Source organism: Bos indicus x Bos taurus, chromosome 12 (assembly GCF_003369695.1).
Source record: "Bos indicus x Bos taurus breed Angus x Brahman F1 hybrid chromosome 12, Bos_hybrid_MaternalHap_v2.0, whole genome shotgun sequence".
NCBI classification, from domain to species: domain Eukaryota; kingdom Metazoa; phylum Chordata; class Mammalia; order Artiodactyla; family Bovidae; genus Bos; species Bos indicus x Bos taurus.
The window spans coordinates 75,668,793-75,689,433 of record NC_040087.1 but is presented as its reverse complement, the minus strand read 5'-3'; the positions used below and the strand labels follow the sequence as shown (position 1 = coordinate 75,689,433).

Here is a 20,641-nt window from a genome sequence, read left to right as displayed (position 1 = left end):
ATTATTAATTTGGATATTCATTTTTGCAATGGAAAAAGTATAAACACCAAGATGTTAATAAATGATGTTTTTATTTTTTCCCACTACTTTTCCATATTTCAGAATTTTCTTTGGTGACCATGTATTCATTTTACAATAACAAAATCAGTTAATTTAAAACAAGAACATAAATGTATAGAGGGGAAAAGATTAAGAAAATTAACTGAAATGCTAACTGTGGTTTTTCTCTATCTTGCAAGCTTTCTATAATGTGGTTAATCTTACTTTAGATTGAAAAGAAAAACATTGTTTTTAAAAGCACCCTTGCTCAGGTTTGCCCTTTCCTACTTAATATGTCTTTCCTTCTCAATCAAAATTCTTGAATAAAGAGTACTGTATTTCTCAAGCATTTCAAAAAATCAGTTCAGTTCAGTTGCTCAGTCGTGTCTGACTCTTTGTGACCCCATGAATCGCAGCTCGCCAGGCCTCCCTGTCCATCACCAACTCCTGGAGTTCACTCAAACTCACATCCATCGAGTTGGTGATGCCATCCACCCATCTCATCCTCTGTCATCCCCTTCTCCTCCTGCCTCCAATCCCTCCCAGCATCAGAGTCTTTTCCAATGAGTTAACTCTTCGCATGAGGTGGCCAAAGTACTGGAGTTTCAGCTTTAGCATCATTCCTTCCAAAGAATACCCAGTACTGATCTCCTTTTGAATGGACTGGTTGGATCTCCTTGTTTCAAAAAATACACTCCCTCAAAACTGAAGAAATCTGGGAAGCAGCTTATCCCCAAGAATCAGGCATTAAAAGCAACTGGTTTTACAGGGCAACAGGGCAAACCAGGCCTGCTCAGTTAATCCCTTACTGCAACAAGGAATGAAATCTGAACACAAATACACAAAGTCACCTCTAAAGAGGCCAGCCAAGTAATCCTTGGCCCTCAAAACAGAAACCTAACTAAAACAAGATGGCAAAATTGCAGGTTTCACTGAGGTACTGAAATATTAATACAAGAGTCGCTGAATACCAAAGGGAGATTCCACAACCAAAATGCAGAGTTTACAAAGAAAGAGCCCCAAGAGAGTCCTCTCAGTCAGATCATGAGTATAAAGAGCAGAAGGGTGAGAGCTCTCTGCTGTGGAGAGAGGACATCACGAGGAAGACGAGTGGAGCGAACCACCAACTCACTGTGCGTACATCCAGGCCCTCGCGTCAAGCCGAGCAAGGGGTGAACTAAATACGTGAGCCCTGATAGGAGGTGGGGGGTACAGTGGGTTTCTGGAAAGCAGAAGGAGGAGAAGCCATGTTGATCAATGTGATAAAAAATGCACGACCAGGGCAAAGAATCAGCAATTCCAGCAGAGCAGAGGTGGACCACAAGCCAGAGGCGTCGTCTTTGATTTGTCCAACGGTACCCTCAAGCAAGCCAAACAGGCCTTAGAAGGAAGAAACTGCAGATGGACCTAAGTTTCAGGAAGCTAAGGAAGAGTCACCAAATGAAGCCCACCAGCCTAATAATACATCCCCCAGAGGTCAGGGGAGCAACCCACATGAGTGCCTCCCCAGACACTGCAAGAACCTATAGGACAGAGTCAGCTTAAACCACTGGCCAGGCGCGGAGAGAAGCATAGAACAGTCTGAGCTCCTCACCATTCCTTCGTCCTCCCACTCTGCCCCATCTAGAAACCAGGAAGAAGAAACTAGAAATTTCAGGGTCAGTTGGCACACAAAAGGTCAGAAGCTAGTTACATCACTTTCTCTGACAAGGCATTACCAGCTACAAATCCCAATTGGGATAAAGAAGAAGGAAAAGTCTTAAATTTGAATGAAGGCTGAATGAACTGAACTAGGTACTTTCAATCTCTAAAGAGGGATAAAATCTTAACTGGGAGAAAGAGGGAGATAAAGTCTTACCTTTGAATGAAGGCTGAATACACTGAACTGGGTACTTTCAATCTCTAAACTGAGCTTATGTTTTGTGACTTCTGTTCCCTAAGGTTACTGCCACCTGAATGCACCTTTTGTCTTTCACTTACTACTGAATCCCAAGCTCCTAGAAGAATAGCTGACTCACGGGTACAGTAAACAGCCACTGAATCAGTAACTTAAAGAGTGAATAAAAAGTCGTAAGGCCTGATGCCATTTCATAAAGGCAAAAAGCTTCCCAAGCCAAGTGCATTTTAAAGACATGGTGAGAGACAAAAATATTTACTTTGATCATCTCCCACAACTTACTTATGTATTCAACACACTGAGTACATATCTGAGGAAAGAAGAGATCAGAACGTGGTATGGCCCTTCCTGGGAGCACCACCACAGCCGCAGTGGGGAACTATGGAAGTGTCGTGTCAGCGTGATGCTGGTCAGAGTGCTCGGCTTCTGAGGCAATATCCTAAAGCTGAAATGAGGGTGGGGTTTGTAGACCCTGAGTGACCCACTGGTCCTTACAGCCCACCCATCTCTAGAGTGAGAATACTGTCCTTACCATAGGCTGGCACCACGGTTACTGCGGATTCATCAACTGCATTTGACTCAAGCTTCCTAACTAAGGTTTCTGGATAAAGAAAGAAGAGTTTCACTCAAAGGAAATTTCCAGCTCAGCTGAGAATGAATTTTGCACTCCGATAAATTTATACTGGTTCCCAACTCAGGGCTATGTGAGCTTTAGTTAGCATGATACCCTTGGGTACTGACAACCATCCGAATCTCCAAAGGGCTGACTCCAGCTCTGTCTTCCTGAGACTCGCTCAGCTGTCCATCCCAACAATCCACTCTATTTCTACTCTCTACTTTTGGCTCATGGGCTTCCCTGGTGGCTCAGTGGTAAAGAATCCACCTGCCAATGCAAGAGACCCAGGTTCCATCCCTGGTTGGGAAGATGCCCTGGGAAAGAAAATGGCAACCCACTCCAGTATTCTTGCCTGAAGAATCCCCACGGACAGTGGAGCCTGGGGGCTATAGTCCATGGGGTCACTAAGAGTCGGATATGGCTTAGCAACTAAGCAACAACAACCTTTAGTTCACTCTTTACTTCGACAGAAATAGGTTTTGGCCTTAATGATCCACTGAAACTGCTCATCTTAAAGTGACAATAACTTATAGCCAAATTCAGGAGCCCCTGAGGATGTGAAAGAAACTAAGTAGATGTCGTCAGGAGATGAGAGGAGAAAGTCAAAGAACAAGGAATTTTAGAAAGGTACAGACTACCAGGTATAAAATAAATAAGATACAAGGAGGTAATGTACAGCACAGGGAATACGGCCAATATTTTATAATAACTTTGAATGGAAGGCAATCTATAAAAACTGGAATCACTATGCTATACACCTGACACTAATATAAGATTGTAAATCAACGACACTTCCATTTAAAAAAAAAAATTGCACAAAAAGTGTTCATCAAGGCCAGTGTGAGAGAACATTCCACTAAGACAAGGAGTGAGAGGCCCGTATGTGGACAAGGAAGTCTCCGGTCACTCACTCTCGGTGGTATGTGGGGGAGGGAAGCAGGCACGGTGAACGCAAGGCCACAGCCGGTGACCATCAGAATAAAAAAACAAACAGCTAATTAACTGCAGAGCTTAAGAGTGAAGGGAAGTGAGAAAGGAAAAAAAGTGAAGACATCTTTCAAGAAGCTTGGTAGGGAAGAAGAAACAAAGTCATTAGCAGTTGGGCACATACAGAACACGGTCAATGGATGAAGTGGTTATGCTTCTGTATTTTTAAGACTCCAAAGAAGTCTCCAGTTAAAAATACTTCACTCTAAGACTATACTTTCAGGGATCATTTCCATAGGTTGTTACTAGAGGAGTCTCTCTGCTGTATGACACAGGGAACTCAAACCGGGGCTCTGTGACAACTTAGAGGGATGGGATGTGGTGGGAGGTAGGAGGAAGGTTCAAGAGGGAGGGACACATGTATACCTATGGTTGATTTGTGGTGATGTATGGCAGAAACCAACACAATATTGTAAAGCAACTATCCTTCAATTCAAAATAAATTAATTAAAAAAGAAAAAGAAAAAAAATACTTTACCCTAGTTATTTACTATGCAAAACTCTAGGAGTTTACACATGATAAATGTTTTCATCTTCACAACCACCTGAAAAAAACAGGGAATAACATCTCCTTTCCACAGAACTAGAGCTTCCCTGGTGGCTCAGATGGTAAAGCATCGGCCTGCAATGTGGGAGACCCGGGTTTGATTCCTGGGTTGGAAGATTCCCTGGAGAAGGAAATGGCAATCCACTCCAGCACTCTTGTCTGGAAAATCCCATGGACGGAGGAGCCTGGTAGGCTACAGTCTGTGGGGTCACAAAGAGTCGGACATGACTGAGGGACTTCACTTTCACTTTTACTTTCCACAGAATAGGGATCTGAAATATCCTGGGGATCTCGGAAGAGCCCACAGGAGAAAGCACCAGCTTTAACTTGTGCCAGAAGAGAGGAGGGAGTGTCACTAGAAAAGGCAGCAGAGGATGACTTCCCTGGTTGCCCAGTGGTTAAGACTCTGAGCTCCCAATGCCGGAGCCGCAGGTTCAATCCCTGGTCAGGGAACCAGATCCCACATGCTGCAACTAAGACCCAATGCAGCCAAATAAATAACAAAAATACGTTTTAAAAGAATGAGTTAAGAATAGACAAAGGGTGGGCCTCAATTAGAAGAATTCTTTGAGATTGGGGGGAAAAAAAGAACTACGTTCACATGCCTGACAAACCCTTACTCGTCCCTCCAAAATCAGCTCGAACATCACCTACATTAGCACGTCTCCTCTAACACCTGCTGAAGAATAGATACAAACAAGTTAGCGAAAGGATGTGCCCAGGCATGGCCATGGGTGCCAACACCCATGGCCCTTGTATTTGGGATGGAGTAAGCGTGGGAACAGCCTGGATGATGAGACAATGGAATCCAAGAAATGTAACTGAGCAGCCATGCCAGGACTCAGCTTGTATGGACACCACACATTAGGACGAGGCTGGAGTTTTGAAAGGTGAGACAGCAGGACAGGGATCCCAGGTCACCAAGGGTCTCGACGGCAACGCAACTCGGGGAATCAACCGTGGTCTCCACACTGGAAGTGGAAGATGCCAGAAATGGGCTGTAAACTGGAGACAAGGAGATCAGAAGTCGGGCCATCAGAGTCACCATGAGAGAGTGGGAAGAAGCTGCAGGAGTTTGTTTACAAAGAAAGCAGGCAAATCAAACTAGGTCGGGTGAGGACAGTTTTATCCTAGAGAAACACCCATGTCTGCCTACTCTGTTGTCTCCTGTCTCCACTGTGCCTTCAACACTGGTTTGGAACTGCCTAAAGTTTTACTTTGCCAACAAAGATCCGTCTAGTCAAGGCTATGGTTTTTCCTGTGGTCATGTATGGATGTGAGAGTTGGACTGTGAAGAAAGCTGAGCACTGAAGAATTGATGCTTTTGAACTGTGGTGTTGGAAAAGACTCTTGAGAGTCCCTTGGACTGCAAGGAGATCCAACCAGTCCATTCTGAAGGAGATCAGCCCTGGGATTTCTTTGGAAGGAATGATGCTAAAGCTGCAACTCCAGTACTTTGGCCACTTCATGCAAAGGGTTAACTCATTGGAAAAGACCCTGATGCTGGGAGGGATTGGGGGCAGGAGGAGAAGGGGACGACAGAGGATGAGATGGCTGGATGGCATCACGGACTCGATGGACCTGAGTTTGAGTGAACTCCAGGAGTTGGTGATGGACAGGGAGGCCTGGCGTGCTGCGATTCATGGGGTCGCAAAGAGTTGGACACAACTGTGTGACTGAACTGAACTGAACTGAGCTGAAAGTTTGTCCTCAGCCTTCCAGCTCTACTTGCTGTTCCCGGTGTTGTCATTCACATCCAGGGCACAACCCCCACGTAATGGCCCGTGTCCAGGCCAGCTCCTCTCTGCAGATGGCCCTTGGGTTATCTCCAACTGGACTTCCAAGGCCCTCAGACACTAAATGTCCTCCCCCCAACTGAGCCCTCTGTTTCTGCACTCCCTGCCTCGGTGAACAGGAACGTGTCTACCCGGTCACCTTCAACTCCTTTCTCTCTCCCGATCTCATGAGCTCTACTGACACAGCCCACCTGCCTACACATTTTTAGAATCCTCCTTCTCCCCCGTGTCTATCTCTACTGCTCCCACCTTCATCGAAGCCATCAGCCTCTCCCGCTGGACTCTGGGCCCCTCCTGCTGGCCACCCTACTGCCTTGACCTAAATCTGTCCCTCAGAATCAACCCCCTGGTTTTAAAAATTCAGATCTCTAATGGCCACATTAGCTCTTCTGAATGTGACTCTCTGGGGATGGGACCAGGAATCTGAAAGCTCCGTGGCTGCTCTCGCAGCCAGGACACAGGCAGCGTACGGAAAACCCTGCTCGCATCCCCAAGGGGAAGCTTCCATTTTGCTGCCCACAGCAGCATGAAGCCTCCCCAACCAGAGTTTCACAACTTCACCTTCTCCTGCTTCCTGAACTCGGCTCTACCATCCGCTCCTGTCTGTGATCCTGGGGAGGGGCAGCTGGCTACGTCTCCTCTTCAGGTTCCATCCCCAGCCCTCGACCCACTGGCCTCTGAATGACGTCACTGCACACACCTCTGTGCAGGAAGTGCTCCCCTCCGCCGGAATCAGCAATCCCCTAACTCATCACTTCTGGCCTCTCTGCCAGGCCCTGCCCAGGCTCCGTGCCCCACAGAGGCCCTCTCCCTGCTTGCACGCCTGAGCAGTTCGTGTTCAGGCCGCAAAAGTCAGCTGAAGCATCGCCCCACGATGGAAGTCTTAACAGCGCCTCTCCCCTTCCGAGCCCAACCCCTGCCAGAAACCCGAAGCACCCAGTACAGACACTGTCTCATTGCTTTCTGTCAACTTTTCTCCCACTAAACACTGAACTCCTTGAAGGTGGAACCTGAAATTGGAATACATTAGACAATGGGAGAAGGCAATGGCACCCCACTCCAGTACTCTTGCCTGGAGAATCCTATGGATGGAGGAGCCTGGTAGGCTGCAGTCCATGGGGTCACTAAGAGTCGGACACGACTGAGTGACTTCACTTTCCCTTTTCACTTTCACGCATTGGAGAAGGGAATGGCAACCCACTCCAGTGTTCCTGCCTGGAGAATCCCAGGGACGGGGGAGCCTGGTGGGCTGCCGTCTATGGGGTCGCACAGAGTTGGACATGACTGAAACGACTTAGCAGCAGCAGCAGACATCCAACGAGTGTTGCTTGAATCCACGGTCAGAGTGAGTACACTGTGAAGTAAGTCATGGGACCACTTACTAATAAATGTCAGAAATAATACATCTATTACTCAACATGTAGTCGTCTCTAAGCAAGGATCTAAAATGAGGCAAGAACACGAGTCCTACGCACGTTTATCCAGTCCTAATTACCCGACAGCAGTACAGTTTCAAAGACATGGTTGCAAATGCCTTTTGCTTGATTCACGACCCTGGCAGCACCAGCTTTCTTCAACACCTGGAAAACACCCTGCTGTGCCTGCTTGAGAGCCTCTGCGCTTGTGTCTCCCCTTCTGCAAGATGCACACTGTCCAACAAAAACTCAGCTGCTGGCTCCTTCACACCATTTCGGTCACCTTCCTGAACGTCTTCTCTGACCACGACAGCTAAAGCAGCATTCTTTGCATTCTTCTGGCTTCCTGCTACAGTCCTCTATAACTACAGTCTACACCACTACCCTTGAATTTTCCTCACGACACTTACCACTATGTGCGATCCCATGGTAACACACTTATTGGATGCCGGTCTGCTTCATCCTGTGTACCACTTTATCCTTTGTACACAAACAGTATGTGGCTTATGCACGTAGTCAACAGATACTTGCAGAATAAATAAATAAATGAGAGAGAGAGGAAAGCAAGTGTAACACGCAAACACCATCATCTACCAGTCACAGAGGTGGGAAATATGCAGGTGGTAGGAAAGAGCAGGGATTTTTCCCTTAAAAAGCACGCCTTGGGGCAGGGTTAGGCAAACATTCATCCTCAGGACACTTAGGATCAGAACTCTCATTTACCAAAGGGCACACGACTTATCTAAAGGAAATCACTTCCCTTTCAGTGGGGAGCCTTACAAAGAAAAACTTTAGAGCAAGGAAAATTTTCCTGCCTAGACTTGCCAAAAGACCAGTCCAGGAAAAAAAATGGTGCCTAAATAACACTATAAGCTCTGCAAACACTGGGACCAAGACTTGTCCAATGTCAAGTCCCCAGAACCCAGCAAGAGTTGTCACATCTCCAGAAACCAACCCATAAGAGTTGCTCAAAATGTTTGTTAAAGGAGCATATAAGACATGGACTTCTGAGGAATGGCCATTCCATCCATTTTTATGCTTCTGATAAATTTATTTCGGAAACAAGGCAAGACAGCTAAGGAGTAGCCTCCGGCCTAGGCCTCTCCCTGGGCTGCAGTTTGGATCCTAGAAATCAATACTTATCAACCATGTGCCACAAGTAAGCATGTCTTACCTTCCCCAGAGTCACCTTATATCAAATTTGAATATACTTTGGCAACATAATGGCTAACAGAGCATAGTAACCAGTAACAGATTTTGCTTGCTGTTTTAGTTTTTTAATGTTTTTTGATTAACAAGGAAGGATAGCTCAAATGACGAAAGAAAACAAATAAGACTGAAGAATTCTACCATTGATTGTGGTGCTGGAAAAGACTCTTGAGAGTTCCTTGGACTGCAAGGAGATCAAACTAGTCCATCCTAAAAGAAATCAACCCTGAATATTCATTGGAAGGACTGATGCTGAAGCTGAAGCTCCAATACTTTGGCCACCTGATGTAGAGTCGACTTATTGGAAAAGACCCTGATGCTGGGAAAATGAGGGCAGGAGGAGAAGGGGACGACAGAAGACGAGATGGTTGGATGGCATGAATGGACATGAATTTGGGCAAACTCCACGGGAGAGTGAAGGGACAGGGAGGCCTGGGGTGCTGCAGTCCACTGGGTCCCAGAGTCGGACATGACTGACCGACTGAACAATAACAACCGCTAATTTCCTATTCAGCAGTGTATGGCTCATAGTAGGATCACAGGAAAAACACACCACCTTCTCAACTATCAGTTTCAACAGTCATGATGTTCTCTATCCAAAAGGTACTCTGAGGAAGATTAACTACCTAGTAGCTGTTAAGGTACTCTGAGGCCAGTGCTTGAAAAATGCCATAAATCAAATCATGAAACAAGGGAAATCATAAATACTAAGCCCACTTCAAAACCTGCGAAGCTGAGCAGTGAGGAAGATTTATAATTATGCCTGTCACCCTGATACTAACTTACTCCCAGACTAAGACATCAATTTACTGACCAGGTATCTTAATACATCTTTTGTTACCAGAACGTTTATTGACCAGAGACATATTAATACTCACTTATGTAACAAACTGCTGACCACAGGTGTTAATTTCTGCAAAAATCCCCTGGTCAATAATGCGATCTGTGTTCTCGAAAAGATTCCTAGCTTTCACAAGAGATCATGAACATTTGGAAATGTCAACTGCCTCTGTACTTGGTAAGATTAACTTCACACATTTGGAGATAAGCATGAACAGACAAGCAGTTGCAAAAACTGTAGCTATTCAAACAGTTCGCTGTTGCTCTGTCAATGCCTAACCTCAATGCTGGTCAGCTGACATACAGTCCATCTTGAAAGTTAGTGAAAGTTAAGTCGCTCAGTCGTGTCCGACTCTTTGAGAGCCCGTGGACTGTAGCCCACCAGACTCCTCCATCCATGGGATTCTCCAGGCAAGAATACTGGAGTGGGTTGCCATTTCCTTGAGTCAATTAGGCCATTTCAGCGAGAAAAAGAAAGCTGTTTAAAAGGCTCTATATATTTCTCTACCCTCCATCTGTTGACACCCCACCGCTGATACTCCACTAAAATATAACAACATCCAGCAGCAACGGCCTTGCTTGTGCCAAACTCCTTCTAAACTTCCTTCCACTTTCAAGTACTTTTAATCAGTTTTTGTTTATCTAAATACTCCTAAGAGAGACTGAGGAGGAAAAAAAAAATCGAAGTAAAACTAAGGGGTCAGGTTCTGAAGCAGAGGTTTGAAATCTGCATCTGAGGGAAGCCAGTTGGGGTCCCTCGGTAGCCTAAAATGAATGGAGCAGGTTTCCAGCATCGCCTCAGCCTCTGGTTTCTCCGCTGAGGGCAAGAAGCCGGGCCAGAACACCAGGCAACCCAGCCGGACCCTAACTGCCCAGCCCACTTGGCGGCAGCCCCGGGAGCACCTGAGCATCGAACCTGGGGCTCACAGGCGGGTTGGGGGCGAGGGGAGCTGGAGGCGGGACTCAGTCCTCACTGGCCACTCCAGGCTGAGACGGGGGCGGTGACCGCTGGCCCCAAGGGGCAGGAACTACCAAGGTTCTGGCAACGGGGATGGAAGATCCGCCCCCCCACCCCCCGCCCGCCGACCACACACACACACACATACACACACACACAAAACCTCCTGCAACCGCCGAATCCCTGCCGCCCCCAGCCTCCTCAAGGAGGTACCCAAGGGTGCCGTCTAGGGGACACAACCAGGATGGCGGCGGCCGGTACTCACAAAGCCCACTGGAGCCGGTGCTGGTGAACATGGTCCCGGCGCCGGACCCAGAGCCCCGCGGGGGACAGGGGGAGGGGAAGCGGAGACTGAAGAGGGGGGGCGGTGTGGAGAAAAACCCTGTGACCGCGCAGGCGCACTCCGGGCGGAGCGACGAATCGGGCTACTCGACTCCACACCAGAGGCCGCCAGAGAACAACGCATGCGCGGCTCGTCCGTTGGTTTTTTTTTTTTTTTTTCCAGCCCGCTCCCCCGCCTCACCTACTTCCTGCCGTGAAAGGGAAGTGCGTCCGAAGTGAAAGGGGTTCGCCCCTTCGGATTTTCCTGACGGCCGCGGGAGCCTTGGGAAAGGAGTGGGAATGGCTTGTGGGAGGAGTGGGTGTAACTCTGCGGAGACCGCATTAGTACTTTAGCGCCGCCCCTCGCCCCGTGGAGACACCAAAGCAACACATGCCTCCGGAATGCGGGCGCGGGGGACATTTCCTCTCCGCTTGGCGCCAGGCGCGTTCCGCGCGTGCTCAGTCCTTTCTGGGCCGTCACGGAGCCGGCTCCCCGGCTGACTGTTGACACGACCGCCTAGCGTTCCGGTGTCCGGCCGCGTGCTATACAGACAGCTTCTCGGATGGAAGAGGACTCGGAGCTGGAAGGCCGTCCTTGTCGTGGGGAGCAGGGCGGTCCAGCTGTCCCCTCCGCCTTGTCCCGTGTCAGTCTCTCGCAAAATCCCCACAAAAAGCGCCGAGTGCCGTGGTCCCTGGACCCTCAACCCCTCCCCGCCGCGGTGGCCCGTGTCATGTCACTAGCCGCGGTGAGTCTGTGGCGGAGCGAACCGACTCCCCAGACTTCTGTCATGGAGTCCTTAAACGGACGCTTGCCATTAAAAAAATTTTTTTTTCTCCTTGTAAAATTTTTACTCCTTAGTAGGAGATCGGTCCTGGGTGTTCTTTGAAGGAATGATGCTGAAGCTGAAACTCCAGTACTTTGGCCACTTCATGCGAAGAGTTGACTCATTGGAAAGTACTCTCATGCTGGGAGGGATTGGGGACAGGAGGAAAAGGGGACGACAGAGGATGAGATAGCTGGATGGCATCACTGACTCGATGGACGTGAGTCTGAGTGAACTCTGGGAGTTGGTGATGTACAGGGAGGCCTGGCGTGCTGCGATTCATGGGGTCGCAAAGAGTCAGACACGACTGAGCGACTGAACTGAACTGAAAGCAAGTTTTCTTTTAAAGGGAGGTTGAGCTTGAAAACTTTAATGTTATGCGGTCGTTAAAGAGGGCATCCCTGGTATCTCGGCTGGTAAAGAATCCGCCTGCAAAGTGGGAGACCCGGGTTGGATTCCTGGGTCGGGAAGATCCCCTGGAGGAGGGCATGGAAACTCAAGTTTTCTTGCCTGGAGGATTCCATGGACAGAGGATCCTGGCGGGCTACAGTTCGTGGGCTCGCAAAGAGTCGGACAGGACTGAGTGACCAAGCATGCACACAGATCTTAAAGAACATATATGGGGAGGCTTTGGACACCTGTTGCGAAGAACCGACTCATTGGAGAAGACCCTGACACTGGGAAAGATTGAAGGCAGGAAGAGAAGGGGACGACAGAGGATGAGTTGTTTGGATGGCATCACCGACTTAATGGACATGTTTTTATTGAGTCGCTCAGTCCTGTCTGATTCTTTCTGACCCCGTGGACTGCTGCAGGCCAGGGTTCCGTGTCCTTCACTATTTCTCCCAGAGTTTACTCAAACTCATGTCCGTGAAAAGGAAGGATACACCCGTCTGAATGCAGAGTTCCAAAGAATAGCGAGGAGAGGTAAGAAAGCCTTTGTAAGTGAACAATGGACTTGAGTTTGAGCAAACTCCAGGAGATGGTGAAGGACAGGGAAGCCTGGCATACTGCACTCCATTGGGTTGGAAAGAATCAGACACAACTTAGCGACTAAACAACAAGGGAACTACATTATTATAGTTATTTCCAACAGCCTATTTAGGTGAAGAGTTATATATTTAGGTGAAGAAGTGAAATAATTCTGGCAAAAGGAACAAAGTGTAACAGAACATTTGAGATTTCTTTTGACAGAATTAGAACATCTTTAAATTTGATCAATCAAAAAATTTTTAAATATTTCAGATTATTACCATCTCTTTTAGTTTCTGGTCTGAAGTCGCTTGGTTGTGTCCAACTCTGCGACCCCACGGACTGTAGCCCCCCAGGCTCTTCTGTCCGTGGAATTCTCCAGTCAAGAATACTGGAGTGGGTAGCCATTTCCTTCTCCAGGGGATCTTCCCAACCCAGGGATCGAACCCACGTCTCCTCCATTGCAGACAGATTCTTTACTGTCTAAACTACCCGTGCTGCTCCTGTTTTAGTTTGAGTCTCCCAAAAGCAGACTCTGAGGCAAAGTTTCAAATTCAGTTTCAAGTTTGTCTGGCAGTAGTCAGTACTCTTGCCTGGAAACTCCCATGGACGGAGGAGCCTGGTAGGCTGCAGTCCATGGGGCCACACAGAGTCAGACATGACTGAAGCGACGACTAAAGCGACTTAGCAGCAGCAGCAGTCCTAAAAAGGGACCACTCTTTTTTGAAAAAGAGAATGGGAAGGAAAGGATGGAAGCCAATAGAGATGAATCATCAAACGAATCAGCACTGTAGGCAGCTAAGCCAATGCCCTAGAATCCTGGCTTCAGAAGGGGAGGGAGCTGGGGTATTTATCCACTGATTCCTGTCAGTCAGGGGTACCACACCCCCCCCCACAGCGGTGCAGTTCCCCAGCGCTTCAACCCCAATGTGAGTGGGCAGAGGCTCTGGTGGCAGAGCAAGGGCTGTGGTTGGGAAGGGTGACCTTAGGTGGTTAAAGCTCAGGATGGGGTACGGACACGATGGTACCATCCCGCCTCTGGCTTTCCTGTTTGTGCGGCACAGTGGTAAGAAGGCTGTGCTGAGAAAATTACATATGGAAATCAAAGGGTGGGTTTGTTTGGTTTTTTTTAACAGAAGTGATGGGTTGATTTGCATCCCCCACCCCCAGTCTTCCTCCAGTACCATCTTTAGAAGTCCACCTCATTAGAGTTTTTTTTCATTTTCTTTCTTTTCCCCTTCCTTTCTTTCTTCCTCTCCCTCTTTCTCTCTCTCTCCCTCCCTCCCTTCCTTCTTTCCTTTCTTCCTCTCTTCTCTGTTTTCTATCACATAGCAAAGGCTGTAGTCTCCAGAGTCTGAGTTCTAGAGACGGATCATATGCCCTAACACGTGGTGGGGTGTCAGAACGGGAAATCAGTTTTCTGTCAGACTTCATCACTACCACTCAATGCATAGGGAAGTATTTTAAAGCAACTCATATGGAGCCTGATTGTGAGACAGTCGAACGTCCTCATCTTCACTCTGACCATCTGCTCTTTCTTGGAGGCCAAGTGAAGGTTCCTTGTCTTTCCCATGTCACAAACATAATCTGGTCTGCTGGTACCACGTGTGCACGTTCTCAACCTCCGTTAGTTATTTTTCTGCTGTGCATTCATTTTCCTATACCTCCTGTGTGGCATCACTTCTGATCTTCTGACTTCTATTTACAGGGGAATGCTAGTGTTGTTGCTGCTTAGTCAGTCATGTAGGACTCTTTCGGGTCCCCCTGGGCTGTAGCCCACCAGGCTCATCTATCCATGGGATTTCTCAGGCAAGAATACTGGAATGGGTTGCCATTTCCTTCTCCAGGGGATCTTCCCAACCCAGGGATCAAACCCTCGTCTCCTGCATTGCAGGTGGATTATCTAACCACTGAGCCACGAGGGAAGCTCATCTCCTACTATAGTCATGTCCAAACACCCACAGATCAAAATATGTATTAATTTCTTATACATTTCTTTCCTTTGTTTCATTGCATAAAAGTAATGGTGTTATACTGATTATTAAAATTATGCATAGCATATTTTCCTGAGTTTCATTTAGGGTATTAGAATTACAGAATATTTGTTATAAAAGGGAGAGTTGCATCTCCTAGAATTGAGAGCCATTAGACTATATTGTATATGCCATGCATACATTTGACAGACTGTAATTGGGTGGGCTTCCCATGTGGCACTAGTGGTAAAGAACCCACCTGCCAAGGCAGGAGATGTAAGAGATGCAGGTTCGATCCCTGGGCCAGGAAGATCCCCTGGAGGAGGAAATGTCAACCCACTCCAATATTCTTGCCTGGAGAATCCCATGGAAGGAGGAGCCTGGCAGGCTACAGTCAGGTTGCAAAGAGTTGGACATGACTGAAGCGACTTAGCACGTACAGTTGGGTTCTGGATGGCCTAATGTGAACAAAGACCATGCAGTCTTCGGGCATCTTCAAAATTACATATCAGGTGTAAAAGACACTTTCTTATGGCTTGTTTTTAGGTATATAACATAATAGGAGACATAGAAGCTCTTTATTAATATGACCATACATATTCCATAACACTAACTGTTGGTTAGAATATTTGTAAGTTATATTGTTCACAAATAGGATTATTCTGTTCCTTATCCATTTTTCTCCTCTGAGGGTAATTTTGATCTAGTGGACGGGGTCTTGCTCATAGTACAAGAGCAGTAATAAAAGTAGAATGGATACTTAACTTCCCATTGCAGGGTGGTCAACACCACACCTTCATTTCCTAGCCCGTCCGTGTTGTTTAAGCAAGTTGAATATTCCTCATTCAAAGAGGCTATTGGATGTAGTGCTGTTAGTTCATGTTCTCCCAAAAGCCAACCTTGAGACAATTTTGGTGCAAATCCCACCCCTCCATTTGAGAGGTGACTCTAGGAAGCATGGTGAGGACCTAGGGAAGTGAGGGGAAGAGGGTGGTCAATAATGAGTGGGTTACAGCTGTGAGCACTTGGAAGTGAGTCCTACTGCTGCTGCTGCTGCTGCTGCTAAGTCACTTCAGTCATGTCCGACTCTGTGCGACCCCATAGACGGCATCCCATCAGGCTCCACCGTCCCTGGGATTCTCCAGGCAAGAACACTGGAGGGGTTGCCATTTCCTTCTCCAGTGCATGAAAGTGAAAAGTGAAAGTGAAGTCGCTCAGTCGTGTCCGACTCTTTGAGACTCCATGGACTGCAACCCATCAGGCTCCTCCGCCCATGGGATTTTCTAGGCAAGAGTACTGGAGTGGGGTGCCATTGCCTTCTCCGGAGTCCTACTAGAGACCTTCTAAGAGTCTGACCAGAAAGCATCTCACAACTAGCTCACTAGCAGGCAAGGAAGCCGAGCTATTTTCGTACCAACTCCCTTTCTCATTGGATAAGAGTTGCTCCTGAGAGTTATAACACCCCGCTGTGCTTTCAGCCATGCTCGTGCATGCAGAGAAAGCCCTCGGGCAGAGAGACACACGTACTTTTACAATTGTCCCTGAAGCTCTAGATGACCTTCAACATGGGCAAAGAGGCTATGGTTGAGACAACAGCATCATCTGCCAAAAGTGGAAAGGAGACATTGAGGCCAAATGACCAATTCCCCTTATCCTCTTACCACAGGCCACAGGGCAGGACGTTTTTACTGGGCCAGCATTCTCCTCCCCTTGATGGAGATGGCTGAGGATTCATACCACATGACTCATCCTGGCCCATGATGTAGCTGTCCTGGATCCTTGTCAGGGTGCAGGCTGGATTTCAGGGCACCATCAAAACAGGACAGACGTGCCAAACTTCATAACCTCATGCCCTGCCCACGATATGTCCTCTTAGGAATCTGCCCAGTCGCCTCCTGTCCATTTGGGCAAGGCTAACGACCGAGATCTACATCCCCCAGGGTTGTATCAACAGAAGTGGGAGCTTGTCTCTCACTGGCTTACTCAGAAGATGTGAGGGTCATTATTGGCTCAGATATTTAATTTTGCTGTGCATCTCATGGCCAGGTCATGCTGAGCAGTGATAGCATGTTGATTTGATATGTTCAACATAATGTCCTAAAACAAGATATATTCTTTTACGAACTTCCCTGGCAGTCCATTGTTTAAAACTCTGTGCTTCTACTGCAGAAGTTGAGAGGGCTCAGGTTCGAGCCCTAGTCAGGGAACTAAGATTCTGCATGTTTCATGGTGCAGCCATAACACATATTCATTTAATTTTGTAATTATTATTTTCCCAAGTGGAGATAATCATAATGATTTTGTGCAGAAAACACCGTATCACTCTTATTTCCATTACTAGTAATATTTATTATTGTAAATCTATAGAAATTCCATAGAAATATGCATACTTAGGAATAGCATTACCATAGCAGCTGATTTAAAGAGGGAAAAAAGAACACATGGAAATATTTCCTAAATTTTAGGAAATAAGCTGGAAAACAAAGGAAAGTACTAAAGACTGACCATCATATGCCACTTTACTTTGCTTATTGACTTTATCTTTTCTATTTTTATTATGGAAAACTAAATTCAGGACCCTCTTTACCTACATCTTTAGTTCTCTCCCTGTTTTGAGTTGAATTGTGTAACACCCACCCTCCCAAAAAAAATATCTGTTGAATTCCTAACCCCAGGAATATCTGAGGGTTTGCTTTTATTTGCAAAAAGAGTAATTGCAGGTATAATTAGTTAAGATGATGTCGTAATGGAGTCAAGTGGGGCCAAAGTGGACCATGATTGATGTCCTTGTGAGAAGATGTCCCAGACAGACACAGGGACAATGCCACGTGACCACAGAGGCAGAGACTGAAGTGCCTGTATCTCTAAGCCAGGGAACACCAAGTATTTCTGAGAAAACCCCGAAAATGGAAAAAGCAAGGGAGGATTCTTCCCTCTAGGTTTCAGGAGAGCACAGCCCCCAGAAGTGTGAGACAATAAATTTCTGTTGTTTTAAGTCAACTAGCTGGTGTGCTTTTTTTATGGCAGTCCCAGGCAGCATGGATCTTTTCTCTTTAATTCATATTTTAAATTTTCTTATTCTGTCTGCTGTTCACCTGTTACCCCTTTCCTCTTAATTTCCACCTACATAAAAGCTGACATTTGACTTCTGCCCAGCAAACACAGGGCCAAGCTCACCATGCCCTTTCTAGCAATGCCTTAGTCCCAAAGATGACAGCAGTCTGCTCTCGTATGTCGTATGTCTGGTGATAAGATCATGAACCCAAAACTTCACTGGTAAAATATTTCTTCCCATGATGCTCACCAAATCTGCCGTGACTTAAGGCTGTTGTTTTCTTTCTTTCTTTTTTTGGCCATACCACACAGCATGTGAAACTTCCCTGGCCAGGGATCGAACCCTTGCCTCCTGTAGTGGAAGCACGGAGTCTTGACCAATGGACCACCAGGGAAGTCCCAGGGCCATTGTTTTCTGATCAGACCAGCATCAAGGAGAAACAACCATTCTTTCCCTCACCTGGCTTCATCACCTGTTCACCTGGCACCCACTCTTCCCACAGTCATGGCTCACCTTGACCTCCCTCTGCATTTGAACCTGTGGTCCAGTCAGTAGGACCAGTTCTGATGTAGGGTAAGAGGAATTTGAGAGGCTCCAGTCCCCTGCTCTGGGAGGGTGGCTGGACTCCATCCCCTTGAGAGTGGAATTCCTCTGTGAAAGAGAGTACGCACTAATGCACTCACCAGTGATTGCCTGTCTCCCCTACTCCACTGCGAGCAGGGCCTGTCTTTAACCTTTTTATCACCTTGGCACAGTGATTGACACAGTAGATCTTCAATATCCATATTTATTTATTGAATGACGTGAATGAGCCATGCTGGCTGCTCCAGCTCTACGGTTGGGTGGGCTTCTGCTTTTCCTGAGGTCAGTGTCTGTCTCCTGCCCCATGAATAGTGCATGCCTTATGCCCCCAGACTTCTCACCCTTACGGTTGTCCTTTGCTGACCCCATCTGTGATGGGCACTTCAGTCTCTGCCTCTGTGGTCACGTGGCATTGTCCCTGTGTCTGTGAACTTCATGTGTCAACTTGGCTAGCCCACAGTACCCAGACATGTGGTCAGATACATCTGCAGTTACTATGAAGGTATTTTTTAGACGAGATTAACATTTAAATCGGTAGACATTGAGTAAAGCAGATCGGCGTTGCTCTGGATTGAATGTTTTCATCCCTCTGCCAAGTTCCTGTGTTGAAGCATTAATCCCCAGTGTGATGGGGTTTGGATGTGGAGGTTCTGGGAGGTAATTAGGTCATAGGGGTACAGCTAGTGTCCCTGTAAGAAGACATCGGAGAGAGGTGACCTCTCTCTGCCATGTGAGGATGCAGCCAGACGGCGTCAGTTTGTAAACCAAGAAGACGGCCCTCACCCGAAGCCAAATTGGCCAGCAGCTGGGTCTGGGACCTCTTAGCCCCCAGAACTGTGAGAAATACATCGTTTAAGCCACCCAATCGTGGCGTTTTTGTTGTAGCAGCCTACGTAGACTAAGACAATCCCCCATAGTGATGCAGGCGGGGTTGGGGGCACACTCTTGCAAATAGTCCGAGGCCCTGTAAAAAAGACTGACTTCCTCTAAAGAAGAGGAAATTCTGCTAGCAGATGTCTTCAGACTGGAACTGTAGCAGCAACTGTTCCTGAATCTCCAGCCACAATCATATAAGCCAATTCCTTATAATGAATCTCTGTCTTGGCCAGATAAAGAGAGAGATGATAGAGATAGAGAGAGAGATAGACAGGGAGATGATAGAGAGAGATGATAGATATCTATGGGGAGACAGAGAAATGTGTAGATGCAGAGAGATACAGTTACACATCCTACTGGTTCCGTATGTCTGGAGAACCCTGACCAATACACCATCCCACCCACTTCCAAGGACCAGTGACCTTTCTGGGAATGCTGGGCTCACTGGCTCCCTTGCTGACAGATGGTCCCTGTGTGCTCGGCTCTCTAAGTAGAATGTGTTTGTGCAGTCCACACACTCCGTGATCAGTGACAGTCCCCTGCCCCGCATGCTTTGACAGGCACTCTCGTTGCCAGCTGCCCCGCTTCCCAGGTGTGTGCAGCCTGTCTAGATTTGCCCTAAGCCTTTCAGGACTCACTCAAACCTGGTTCTGTGACTTCAGACTTCTGTATTCGTTAGGTTTTTTTTCTGTTTTATGATGATTTTACATTCTGGGGAAAGACTGTTGGAAAGATTCTTGGAAAGACTGTTCCTCTCAGGACTAGGGATTCCTAGAGATGGTGAACAACTTGCCTGGGAGCATGACTTTCATAGGCAAACCAAACCAGCCAAAACCCTCATTCTCGGGCTCCTCTTGTGTCTAGCTCTCATGTACTGTGCTGTGCTTAGTCACTCAGTCGTGTTCGACTCTTTGTGACCCCATGGACTGCAGCCCACCAGGCTCCTCTGTCCGTGGGATTCTCCAGGCAAGAATACTGGAGTGGGTTGCCATGCCCTCCTCCAGGGGATCTTCTGAACCCAGGGATCAAACCCAGGTCTTCTACATTGCAGGCAGATTCTTTACTGTCTGAGCCATCAGGGAAGCCCATCTAGCTCTCATACCCCAAACCAATCTTTCCCTGCTCTAACTCCCCCCAGAGCCCAGCATCAGATTCTAGAAACCACCCCTATAGCCCAGAGGCCACCCAAATTATTCAAGCCATCCAGTCCTAAACTTGCTCAAATTTGCCTACCCTTCTTGGCCCGTTCCTCCCTGTAGAAACCACAGAAAAGACTCTGGACCATTCTCTCTTCCTTTGCTTCCAGACTGGCCCTAGTTCTTCCCCCTCTGTAGCACGAGGTGCTTCCTCCCCATGGAAATTGTAAGTAGTAAACTTTTCTCCGAAGGCAGGTGTCTCCATGGCTGTCACCATACCATACCCGATTAAAACAAAGCCCCGGTCTGTTTCAAGATAAGCCCACCTCCCTGCCTCCCTCCCCTCATTCCCTCCACCCCCTTCCCTCACCAGGTATGGACAGAGGATTTCCAGACTCATTGTAAGATAAATTACATGCTAGAAGAGTCTCAGAAAATCTACTGGTAGAACTGCATCAATAAAGGCACTTAATATTCTCCCTTATATTGCCTCAATGATAATAGGTAGCTTTAGAACTGGGGGTTGGTTAAAGTGTTAAAATGAGGTGGTGGTTCCGATTTGGCAAGTATTTATGTCCATATGCCTGCTGGGACTGAA

General features: G+C 47.3%; 1 protein-coding gene across 2 annotated transcripts in view; it reads right to left on the bottom strand.

The window, feature by feature from the left end:
- The window catches only part of UBAC2 (UBA domain containing 2), a 170,502-nt gene extending 159,694 nt beyond the window's left edge, over window positions 1-10,808 (bottom strand). The window contains exon 1 of one of the 2 annotated variants that reach the window (XM_027557885.1): window positions 10,570-10,808. In XM_027557885.1, the coding sequence (XP_027413686.1) occupies window positions 10,570-10,770 (201 nt within the window). In that variant the 5' untranslated portion in view covers window positions 10,771-10,808. The remainder of the gene's footprint in view (window positions 1-10,569) is intronic. The other variant, XM_027557886.1, reaches the window with a different exon arrangement.
- Window positions 10,809-20,641: the final 9,833 nt, after the last annotated feature.